At 36.9% G+C, this 12,512-nt stretch overlaps 1 protein-coding gene across 1 annotated transcript in view; it reads right to left on the minus strand.

Annotated features, from left to right (window-relative positions):
• The window catches only part of LOC107572141 (serine/threonine-protein kinase MRCK beta-like), an 82,591-nt gene that overhangs the window by 41,875 nt on the left and 28,204 nt on the right, over positions 1-12,512 (minus strand). Inside the window, exons 2-3 of the mRNA XM_016258553.1 lie at positions 7,818-7,909; positions 801-884 (exon numbers count right to left, since the gene is read on the minus strand). Of these exons, the coding sequence (XP_016114039.1) occupies positions 801-884; positions 7,818-7,909 (176 nt within the window). The remainder of the gene's footprint in view (positions 1-800; positions 885-7,817; positions 7,910-12,512) is intronic.

Raw genomic sequence — 12,512 nt, forward strand, 5'->3', positions numbered from 1 at the left:
AGGCTTTTTTTATTTTTTACTATGTCCCTCATTTTCAATTAATTGTGGAGCCATAGTTTTTAGAGATCCAGAATGAATGGGTAACTCATACAATAAATTAAACTGCATCCACCTGCAGTGATGATGTACATGGCTTTCCCATTTCAGATGTTAGTCTTAGATCTTATATCTGTTTGAATTGGGACTCTAGACAAGTGAGGAGGAATAAAAAGAACCCAGTGAAGCTCAAAGAGGATTACTGACAAGCCCACGTGACAAAAGTACTCCTGACTTGCCTCTGGGAGGCCCTTGGGCACTGTCAGGACTGATCGGGCTGAAACTGGGGCAAGAAAGATATAGAGTAGAAAGGAAAATGACCTTGCACTCCTATAGATTTCAGTAGAGAGGGTTTGATTGCAGTCATCGAGCTATTAGGAAGAGGCTTGGTACTGGCTATATGTAAGATATGGGAATATGCTACGGAGACCTAATGGAAAGACCAAGACTAGCAACTCTGGGGTCACTGGTTCTTACAAACAATATGTCTTTAGTTGCCAAATTACAGAATTCATTAAACTCATTCATTGAACTCATTAAAAAGAACCTGTTCATAAGAGTCATTTGTTTGTGATTCATGGCTGACACACTGACACATTTGCATTCATCTGATGAAACCATATATAAATGCATATAAAATTCATATTTTTGCTGGCAGCTACTTTTTAAAATGTTAGATTTATTTTCAGCACCATTTTAGCTGCAGCCTGAAGCCCTGAAAAATGTAGCATATGATAATGAGCCATGAACAGAAATCGGTTTACCTCGGCCCTCTTCAGCATTTCCCACTTGTTCAGGATCTTCATGGCGTAAACACGCTCGGTGTGTTTCATCTTCACCACTGCAACCTAGACAGATGAGATGAGGAGTTAGCCAATGCATACAAACAACATTAAAAGTCAGCATGATTTAGAGGCTGTGTAGGGAATTTGACCATTTTTATTTTCCTCATTTATTCATCGCATGCTCTTGTGGCCCACTTAAATTGAAACCTCACAGGGAAAGAAATTCTCTGAATGAGATGCTTTTGATCTCTGATGCCTCTGAAAATCAGAAAAAGGAAAAGCTGAGACTTAAGACTGCTGACTTTTGCCTAAAAAGGGAGATGACACTGAAGAACCGGTTCATTTAGGCCATATGACTGTAGAGCATCAAAAAATGTCAAGGATGACTGAGGTCTTCCCTGCAGGGGGAGTGACTCAATATTAGGAAAGGGACAGGTTGGAAAGGTGTGTCTTGTTGGATGTTATTCATGTGGGGTGGGGACAGCAAACACCCTGTCTAAAGAAAGACACACCAGTCAGGGAGGAGACGTATGAATGCAGACATAATGCAGTGAGGGACTGTGATATTAGTAACTGACATAAGAAAATAACATAAGATAACTTGTTACCAAGGATCCAAAACCAAACAGACAGGAGCAGTTCATAACGTTTAATGAAACTCTTTTAAAATAATTAGCAATGTATGTTAGGCTCATGACTCAAAGGAACAGTTCACTCAAAAATGAATTGTACTTTTTTTTTTTTTTTAATCACAAACCCATATTACTTTATTTTGTACTTGGAAGACAAAAGAGAATATTTCAAGATTTTTTTTGCTCACAATACTTATTTCCACACACTGAATTGTAGTGCCTAAATTGCTGTTGTTTGTCCAAAAAATGACTCTCTATGACTCTCAATCCAGACTTAAAATGTTTTTGTCTCTTCTGTTTACCAAGGTTCAGTAATACTGTAAAAACAGTAATACTGTGAAAGATTAAAAATGTAAATAACTCTTTTCCATTTGAATATATTTTTAAATGTCATTTTAATAAGCTGAATTTTCAGCAGTCATTACGCCAGTCTCAGTTTCACATGATCTTTCAGAAATAATTGTATATGCGGATTTGATGCTTCTTATCATTAATGTTAAAAAGTTATTTTTTGTGGAAACTGAAATACGTTTGTTTTTAGGATTCTTCATTAATAGAAAGTTCAAAAGAACATAATTTCATTGAAATAGAAATCACCCACAACATAATAAAATGGCTTTACTGTCACTTTTGATCAATTTAATGCATTCTTGCTGAACAAAAGTATTATTTTCTTTAAAAAAAGAAGAAAAAAAATCCTTATTGACCCCAAACTTTTGAACAGTTGTGTACATATGCATGGACCAATTTTATTGAGATTTTTTTTTTTTTTATCCTTTGGGAAGTGTGGCATTCAGTACACAGAACAGAGCTGCATGAACATTCCTCGAAACATCTCCTTTTGAAGAAGTCACATGAGAACAGCATAAGAATAAGCTAATTTCTGTGGAAAATAAGCCTTTAAACAGAGCAGGAGCTGTTTGTGAATCTACAATATAAACATCTCTGTGAGATTTCATTGTTTCCCCTATGACTTTTAAACATAAAACTCTGTGCGTGACCAATGTTATTCTGCTATCTTCTGTCCACTGGCTACTTGTGACCGTCCAGACGGCTAATGTTAAGTGGAGTCATGAATTTCCCTGTACTTTGCCTTGCTGCTCGGGACACATCACATGATGTGTGTTTACCCTCAGTGGAGGAACAGTGCTCCCCCTCACGTGGACCCACACCCGCATACCTGCCCACAGCACAATGTGCTGCTTCAGCAAAGAACACAGTGCTAACTTTGCATACTAAGGGCAAATTATGAGCCCTGCTGCTGTTTTCTGCTTTTCGACCCCCTTTGGAGTGTGTTTGTGCATGAATCAAAGTATTTGAAAAGTCCACGTTGACAACAAACTCAAACAGAGGTTTAATCACACAAATGCTTCTTATATGTAAGGCTACTAACCGCAGCAGATAACTGACCTCATTACAAAAACAAACCGAACCCCGAGTGCTCAAAAACCCCCCAATTCCTCCTCCCTCTGTGTCTCCTGTCCTCTTTCCCTCTCCTTTTTTAGACACATGTTTCCACAAAGGCAGTCGGCTTGACCTGATTGAAAATGCTGGGGAGGTCCATGGAGAAGGAGAGGGAGCAGGTGACCAAAGTGGACACTGCAATGCGATTGTCACCAACACACTCGTGTCCAAAGGAGAGAACATGTACGTAAGCCATAAGGTCCTAGGGGATCAAAGGTCAGAGTTCACAGAGTGATTCTGATGTTCAGATCTATACAGTGTGGCGGGTGCTAAGCAACCGTGCAACCCTGAGGACAAGGAAGGGGTTGCATCACACTGAATATACAATGTAAAATTCAAAACTGGCTTTGGGCCTTAATTACGCAACAAGTGTGATAAGAACTCAGTAACACAAATTTGTAATATTGGTCCAGTTAGACGAGTAGTAGATTTTTTTACTTGCCACATTTTCACTTTCGCCCTTAACATTATTGGGGAAAAAAAGAAACTAGAAAAAAGAAAAAAAGAACCCATAAAATTAATAAAATAATTTTTAATATATAAATATACATATATTTGTTTTTTATTTTATTCTTATCTGCATGTTTTATTATATCATAAAAAGCTAAATAAAAATGAATTAAAATCAAATTTGCAAAAAATTATAAAATAAAAACAAAATAAAATAAAACGTTTGCTGAAAAACTATGGCATATGGTGCAGATCATCACTAAATGGATTTCTAATATTCATTCTATTATACCTGATAATTCCAAGATGGTCACAAGTTACTCTGGATAACTTTACTCTGAGTAATTTACCATGAGTAAAATTCATGAAACAATAACGTTCTAAATAAATGAATGAACAAAAATGAAAGACAAGTTAAATGTTAAAAATATGTGACCAATTAAAGACAATACTGCTGAAACAAGAGTGTAAATGATAAGGCAAGTGGCAGTCCTATGAATGAGACCAACACCCTCTCACACTGGTCCTGGGCCATCGGACCATCCCAATCAGTGCTGGCAGCCTTTGGATTCCATAGTATGGAAAAAATAAATACTACGGATGTCAATGGCTACCAGCATTTGTTTGCTTACCAACATTCTTAAAAATATAATCTTGTGTGCTCAACAGAAGAAAGAAACTCATACACACTTTGAACAACATTAGGGTGAGTAATCTATCCCTCTTTAGCCCTGTGAAAGCTGGAAAACACTGATCTAAACAGTCCCATGCCTTTAAATCCAAAAAAACATATTGCAAAATCAGTATCAGTAGGTTCTTTGAGATAAATTACAACATTCTTTTTGTTATATACCAGATTTGATTTTGGACAAGCCAACGTCAAATAATAACACTATTCAAGACGCTTCGGGGACATCAGAAGCCCTGAAATAAAACACTGAACTTCTGCCAGAGAAATTAATAAACTCTGTATTAGGACCAGCGTGTGGGTCTGTGAATCCATCTTCAGCCTGTAGTTGGCAAACAATCTTAATTATGTCAGTATACCTTCAGAGAACAGAAGCCACTGTCTTCTCTAAATCAATATGGAGGACAGGTTTTTAGTGTACTTTGACCTAAACATTCTCTACATCAGTGATTCACTGCACTCAATACGACAGATAATCAGCGCTCATCCTCAACACGTAGAGCTCTCACTCTGTAGCAGTCATTACTGGCGGTTTTGTCTGACCTGTAGTGACTCACTGTGACGTTATGTAAAAAATGTCTGCACCAGTCTAGTTCTCCTTGATTCCCCTCCCTGTTCCATGTTTTTCATTTTTGCTCTATTCAACAGAATAATTATTCAGAGTCTCAGGTGAGGCAAAAAGGAGTGCCATTTAAGTATGCGTCAACCACTAGACTCTACCACAAAAAGCTAGTCTTTCAAGGGACAGATCTGTCAAAAAAAAATGCGGTCATCAAATACACTCAATCAAATACACCTACAATGTTGTTACAAACCCAGATTACTTTCTTTTTCCAAAATGGACTGCCAATGTCCAAAAATGACAAAAAGTAGCATAAAAGTAGCTATATGACTTGAGAGCTTTATTTAAAGTCTCCTGAAATCATACATTATCATTTCACTTTGGCAAATTAAATCTTGTGTTGCTGATCATTTGATACATTGATGATACATTGATGAACCATTTAGATTCCTATTTTAACATAATTCACTTGTAGCACTAAAAATCATTTTAGTTTTCCATGGTTTCATTTATTTAGAAAAAAAAGACATTTATTGGTAAACTGCAATGACATTGGCTATGATGTAATGGAAGTAGTGACAGATATTTTCATTTCATGCAGACTTAAAGCGACAGTTCACCCAAAAACGTAAACTACCCCAGGATCTACTCATCCTCAAACCATCCTAGGTGTACATGACTTTCTTCTTTCAGACGAATACAATCGGAGTTATATTAAAAATGTCCTGGCTCTTCCAAGCTTTATAATGGCAATGAATGGGTGATATTCAATAGTCCAATAGAAGTCCAATAAAGTGTGTCCATCCACAATAAAAAAAGCACTTCACATGGATCTGGGGGTTAATAAAGGCCTCCTGAAGTGAAGCAATGCATTTGTGTAAGAAAAATATCCATATTTAAAACTTTATAAACCATAATCTCTAGCTTCCGCTAACTGCCGTACGCGTGTACACGAGAGAGTGGCGTTCAAGCGGATGACGTAGGACATATTCGTCTGAAAGAAGAAAGTCATATACACCTAGGATGGCCTGAGGGTGAGTAAATCATGGGGTAATTTTCATTTTTGGGTGAACTATCCCGTACAATTTTTTTCAGCTCTTCATCAACCAATATTGTATGGCTTCAGAAAACTGGTAATATAGTGCAAGAGTTGTATGGATCACTTTAAAGATACAACATTACTGAAGACTGAAAGCTCATTTTGTGCTCATTTTCTGACTACAGTCTATGGTCAGAAAAATGGTGCTTTTTGTTATTCTTGTAACTCGACCATTCTCATTTTTATTGTATGGAAAAGAGCAGCTTGAATACTCTGTTAAAGGGGTCCTATTATGCTTTTTCACTTTTTGAATTTTAGTCAGTGTGTAGTTTGTATGTTTGGGCATAAAAAAGATCTTCAAACTTACAAATATCAAAGTCCAGATATTTCGTTTTTAAAAAATCCCTTTTCAAGAACTACAATGAATGGCTCGTTTGGTTGTGGTTAGAACGCTGTGCTGCTGTAGCCTCAAGTTATTACACATGCACCTGAATAATTATGTATGTAAATATGTATGTAACAATTATGAAAACGTTTTTTTAATGATAAATTGCTGACAGTACAATACTGGACAATGATGTAATCTGCAGAATTTACACTTCAATTATGAGACTACAGTGCTTCCCATACATTGAGTACGGGTGTTTTTATATCACTGTATTTCTGAAGGAAACCGACTGTCTTCAGAAAATTGGATGATTGTAATGTCCCTTGCATGTAATGTCTGATAAAGCAGTGTTGTTTTTAGCGAAGCACTGCTTTGTGTACAGCTGTTACCGGGGAAACCTTGATCTCTACCACTCCAACAGCGCCTCCTGCTGGCAGAGAATGAGTTTGCATATATATGCCGCCTGGGAAACACTGAACTTTGGTATAAATAAATTCAACTGTATAACAGTTTCACCGCAATTCATGTTATAATGTTAGAATTAAATAACAATAAAAATAATACATATGCACTTATTTGTACATAGTAAATGCAGTTATTTTTAAGCGGTTGTTGACATCCTATCTAAATCGTGATTTAACCAAAAAAACAACAACAACAATAAGGTTACCACTCTAATATGTCTAGGAATATCCGTGCGTGCAAAGGTTCTGCACGATCCTCTTGTTCAATATTCTCTGGGTCTGAATCCGGCTCAAATTGATATGGCAATATTGACGCCATCCTTAACTAAACTTGCTGCTTTGGCAAGGGGCGGGGCAGTGCTGAAACATGTCTAAGCTGTTCGCCAATCACAACGCACTGGGACAGCTAACCAATCACATCCCATTGAGTTTTTCGGAAGGCGGGCGTTCATCAAAACCGGAACTAATTGAGCTGTTTGTGCCAGACTGGGGAGAAAGGTATTGTAATAATGTAAAATATGTAAAAAAAATTATGCGTTTTTTGAACCACCAAGCAAGAGAGCATGTTCTAGTACACCCCCAAAACAAATTCAAGACATTGTAAAAGAGCACTCAAGGGTCTCACCTCAGTCATGGTATTGAAGGTGGAAGAGAGCGCTGTACATTCACTCCCCTCACATACAATCCCTGCCGGTACCAAAACTCGAACCCGCAAACTTTGGATTATAAATCCGACTCTCTAACCATTAGGCCACGACTGCCCCCGTTGTGGCAAACAACAGAGAAACATAAAACAAAGAGCAATCTAATTCCATTGTGGTGAAAAGGAGGAAGATGAAAAAGCAAAAAAAAAGGAAAATGTAGCAGTGATAGAAGACAGATTGGTAAAGAAAAAGAAAAGTGCACTGTGTGTGTAGTGAATAGTCCAAGTGTTGTACTGCAGGAACAAGTAGTACATTCCCCTGTAAAACAAACGAGCCGTCTAAAATGCTTAGATTTGTGCCGGCCCAAGAATAGCAGTCCAACGCCAGGCCGAGATCCCCGGGGAACTGGCAGGGGGGAGAGCAGGGAAACTCGGATGAGGAAGGGGTTTGGTTTGTGGCTGCTGATGAGATTCTTAAGGGGAACATGAATACTTCGCTGATAGTTTGGGGTTTTCATTGGACACACAAAATGAGTCATGAAAACAAAACTTCGAAATACCGAAAACAAACCACACAATATGGCAAAAGCTGCAGTGATTCAGAGGTGATTTCCCTGCACTTTTAAGCATGCCAAAAATGCAGCGAGGGTTCGCAGAGTTCCTTACCTCTCCGAAGGCTCCCCTGCCAATCACTTTGAGCATCTCGAAGTCATCTCTGTGAAGCCGCATCTCCTTCACGGTGGTTGTGAACGGCTTCACTGTAAAGAGAGACAGAAAGAATTAGTTATGATCATTAGTTATGATCTATACTTTGAAATGGCCAATGGAGAAAGATGCTGGCACAGCCATTCTAAGTAATCCTTGACTTGATGCACCAATATTAAAATGCTGGTGGATACAGATAAACTGATAATTATAATATATCATTCTAATTTAAAATTATGGCCAAAGTTGTTTTAAACACTACAAGTGAATTCAGTACAGAAAAATAATGTATAGTATAAAAATGGATATTCATTTTGAGATTGTATAAAGATTTAACAGAGTTATTAAATTAGTGTTTTCAAAAGATTAACTTATCAGGAATGGGAACGAGAAAAAATTAAATGCATTTATGTAAATGTATTTATTTTTTAATTGATTTATTTATTCATGTAAATGTATTATGTATTGCTTAATTTATGTAAATATGTTTATGCAAATTAATTTAAAATTAAATAAAAGTGGCAAGAAAACTGCTATGGTACTGACATAATAACATGATCGTCTCATTATAAGAGTATGTATAAATGTGCTACTGAAATTATGGATTTTGATCTAAACGTCACCACAATCTGAACACAATCGGAGTGACTTCATCAAATCCAGCAGTAAAGAGATTAAAGTAGGGATGCACGATATATCGGCCACCATATCGGTATCGGCCCATATCGGCTCATTTTTTCTGTTATCGGTATCGGCCAAAATTTTCATATCGGTGCATCCCTAGATTAAAGGAAAAATGTAACCTAAACAGTGTGCATCAAATTTCATGTTGTCAAACTGTCGTCCATCCTGCTTTACGAGGCACCGCTAGAGACCTGGCGAGCCCCCAAGACACGGCTAAGCCAGCCTGAACGCCTCACCATATGAGGACATATGCTGAGTCTCATGTAGTTACAAAAGACATTAATCACTCATAAGTGCTCTAAAGTCTAAACACACAGCAGGCCTGCGCCTCAGCCGTTAGACGGAACCGCACGCTTGGAGCTGCATGGAAAGATCATCATCTGCTTTTAATGAGAAGATCCTTCAAAGTGGCCCAGCATCTATTGACAGCTTTACAGCCCAGCGCACTGGAATGTCACTCCAAAGACAGCAACGACAAAAAGAAAAAAAAATCTTGATATTATCGCTCATTTAGGAAACTACTAGTATTAACAGCACCACTGATAACAGAAGTTCATAAACTGGTGGTGCACCACTGTGTCTCTTAACCCACTGACCACGCAAAGCGGTTCTTCCGGTTACCTACTCTCAGCCTCAGACAGGACACCGTGGGCCATTCAGGCAAAAAACTGCCTTTCATATTCAAAATTGTATGCTTTGTTTTTCATACATGTAATCTGATCATCCTCTCAGCCCCCAAATATAATAAGGCATTTCTCTAAGTCTCCAGGCCCATGTATTCTCAATTACAATAAACTCTCATCGCTAACTGAACTAAATCTGTACTAAATGGCAACATCAGAACACCAGCTGCAGGACTGAAAATATGAAAACAAGCTGCTAGAAAAGTTCCTGCGGCCAACAGAAACAAAGAGGCAAAAGTGAAACTATGAAGTCTGTAGTCAGTGAAACTTTTTTTTTTAATATACTTTTATTCAGCAAGGACACATTAAATTGATCTACAGTGACAGTAGTGACATTTCTAATGTTACAAAAGAATTCTAGAGAATTTCTATTTCAAATAAATGCTGTTCTTTTGAACTTTCCATTAAGCACGAATCCTGAAAAAAAAATGCATCATTTGTTTACACAAAAACATTTGCAGCACTACTGTTTTTTAAAATAGCTAATTATAAGAAATGTTTCTTGAGCAGCAAATCATCAAATTAGAATGATTTCTGAAAGATGAAGTGACACTGAAGACTAAATGACTAATTTGGTCCAGTTTTTGTGTAAGTGTCTTTGCCGGTCATGCTGTATCACTTCCTGCATCCAGAAGAGCTGTGCAGTTAGCATGCACGCTCCATTAGACGAGACACTTGAGCCCTGTGCACAAAGATTAGACTGTGATGGATGAAGCAGTGAACCGTCCTCCTCACATGACAGACACTGTAACACCAATCACCGTAGCTGCTACTCTCATTAATACAGTCCCACACATCATCTAATGATGTCTGCATGGAGGACATGCCTGACGTATAAAAGCTCCAGCTTTATGAGTTTAAAATAGACTGCATTATCCCATGTGTGTCAGAGCGGAGCATCTCCAATCAATATGACACAATTAAATATTTAACAATGATGACGGGTCACAGCAAAACTAAAGCCAAATAAAAATACTCTTTTACTCCCTATTTTATGTCAAGTTACTTTAATTTTGTTGGTAACATTTTACAATAATGGTCCATTTGTAAACTACATTAGCTAACTAACAATAAAAAAATATTCTTTCTTTAATCTCAGCATTTACTAACACATTATTCAATTGTAATAAGTTTAATAACATTAATAAAAGTTATATCTGTTAATATTACAGTAACACTTTTGCAGTGCCACTTATTTTTTTGTGGTAAGGCCAGTGAAAATGTTGGCAGAGCAAGTAAAAACTTGAACTTCCAGTCCATTAGAAAAAATCCTTAGAATTGAGCTCTGCTAATGCTGTAAAATATAAATCAGAGTCAGTTGGTAACACATTACTATAATATTCAAGGGTAAAATTAACTGATTTGTTTACAAACATTTAAATTACACTCAATTAAGTTTTTCTAATAATTAAAGCTATAATACTAACTTAAATACTCTGTTACTCCCTATTTTATGTCAAGTTACTTTAATTTTGTTGGTAACATTTTACAATAATGGTCCATTTGTAAACTACATTAGCTAACATGAACTAACAATAAAAAAATATTCTTTCTTTAATCTCAGCATTTACTAACACATTATTCAATTGTAATAAGTTTAATAACATTAATAAAAGTTATATCTGTTAATATTACAGTAACACTTTTGCAGTGCCACTTATTTTTTTGTGGTAAGGCCAGTGAAAATGTTGGCAGAGCAAGTAAAAACTTGAACTTCCAGTCCATTAGAAAAAATCCTTAGAATTGAGCTCTGCTAATGCTGTAAAATATAAATCAGAGTCAGTTGGTAACACATTACTATAATATTCAAGGGTAAAATTAACTGATTTGTTTACAAACATTTAAATTACACTCAATTAAGTTTTTCTAATAATTAAAGCTATAATACTAACTTTACAATTACATAATTATATTTCTACTCAAATTCTTTCTTTCTTTTTTTTTTATACAAACATTTAAATGGTGGCTTGATGGATTAAATTGTGAAGAACAGTAAAAATTATAAATTTTAACTTCCAGTCCATTAGAAAAAATCCTTAGAATTGAGCTCTGCTAATGCTGTAAAATATAAATCAGAGTCAGTTGGTAACACATTACTATAATATTCAAGGGTAAAATTAACTGATTTGTTTACAAACACTTAAATTACACTCAATTAAGTTTTTCTAATAATTAAAGCTATAATACTAACTTTACAATTACATAATTATATTTCTACTCAAATTCTTTCTTTCTTTTTTTTTTATACAAACATTTAAATGGTGGCTTGATGGATTAAATTGTGAAGAACAGTAAAAATTATAAAGAATTTTATACGGTGCATATATTTGGCAAAATTATGCTCTCTATATTAAATTTTTCTAGCTGACTAACGAGTTTATGGTCACCGAATGTGTTTTCTTTTTAGGTTAATGTGTCGTTACATGACATTGTTTACAAGCTGTTATGCTGACGTCTTTCAATGGTTGAAACACTGATTGAGCGATTGAAACACTGATCCACGCGGAAACGCTGTTTACGCTTTGATTTGAACGAAAACAACGTATCCGCGTGGCGCAGCTGACACAAAACAGCATACTCAATAGGGTTGGGCCAATAGACGATGCCATCGTCCATCGCAGATGGCTGACAGACATCACGATGTTGAGCCAGCATCATGATCCCCCCCCCCCCGTTATCCACTATATCCAAGGAAAGGAAATTAAGTGTACTACGGAACCCCTAGAGGGAATAAATAGCCTACGAGATGGCTATTTCTTCATTAAATAACTTATAAAGTAATTTGAAAACCTTGTGTGAGATGTAATTTCGCAAACAGCGTGAGTGAATCACCACGCACGCGCTCTCTTTTTCTCTCTCAAAATACACAAATGGCTTCAAATCACCACACATCGCATCGGTCTATAAGCGAGCTGCACGCTGCACAGTTGACAGGAATTGTCACTTGCACAGTCGAGGCAATGCCACATTGTCACTAAACTTAATAAATTGCATTACTTTTTCATTCTTACCGGTGTTTAACCATTCAGCGCTCGCGCGCTCTCCTGGAGACCATACGCTCATGCACACTCGCAGCACACACACAATGCCAGGCTCACATTACTCCGTTTGCAGTGCGTATGTGGTGCGTATTTTTCCGCGCTCATGTTAACGGATTAATAAAGCATTCACTGCACACGGTTGAGGTCCGGCAGTGCGTTCCAGGAGCGTGCGTCTGCTGCAGTGCAGAGATAGTTTCCGCACCAAGTCTATTGCTGCGCTATGGAAGCCCGTTTCCGCCACTAAATAA

The sequence above is a fragment of the Sinocyclocheilus grahami genome, unplaced genomic scaffold (genome assembly GCF_001515645.1).
Source record: "Sinocyclocheilus grahami isolate Dianchi unplaced genomic scaffold, SAMN03320097.WGS_v1.1 scaffold1705.1, whole genome shotgun sequence".
In the NCBI taxonomy this organism is placed as follows: domain Eukaryota; kingdom Metazoa; phylum Chordata; class Actinopteri; order Cypriniformes; family Cyprinidae; genus Sinocyclocheilus; species Sinocyclocheilus grahami.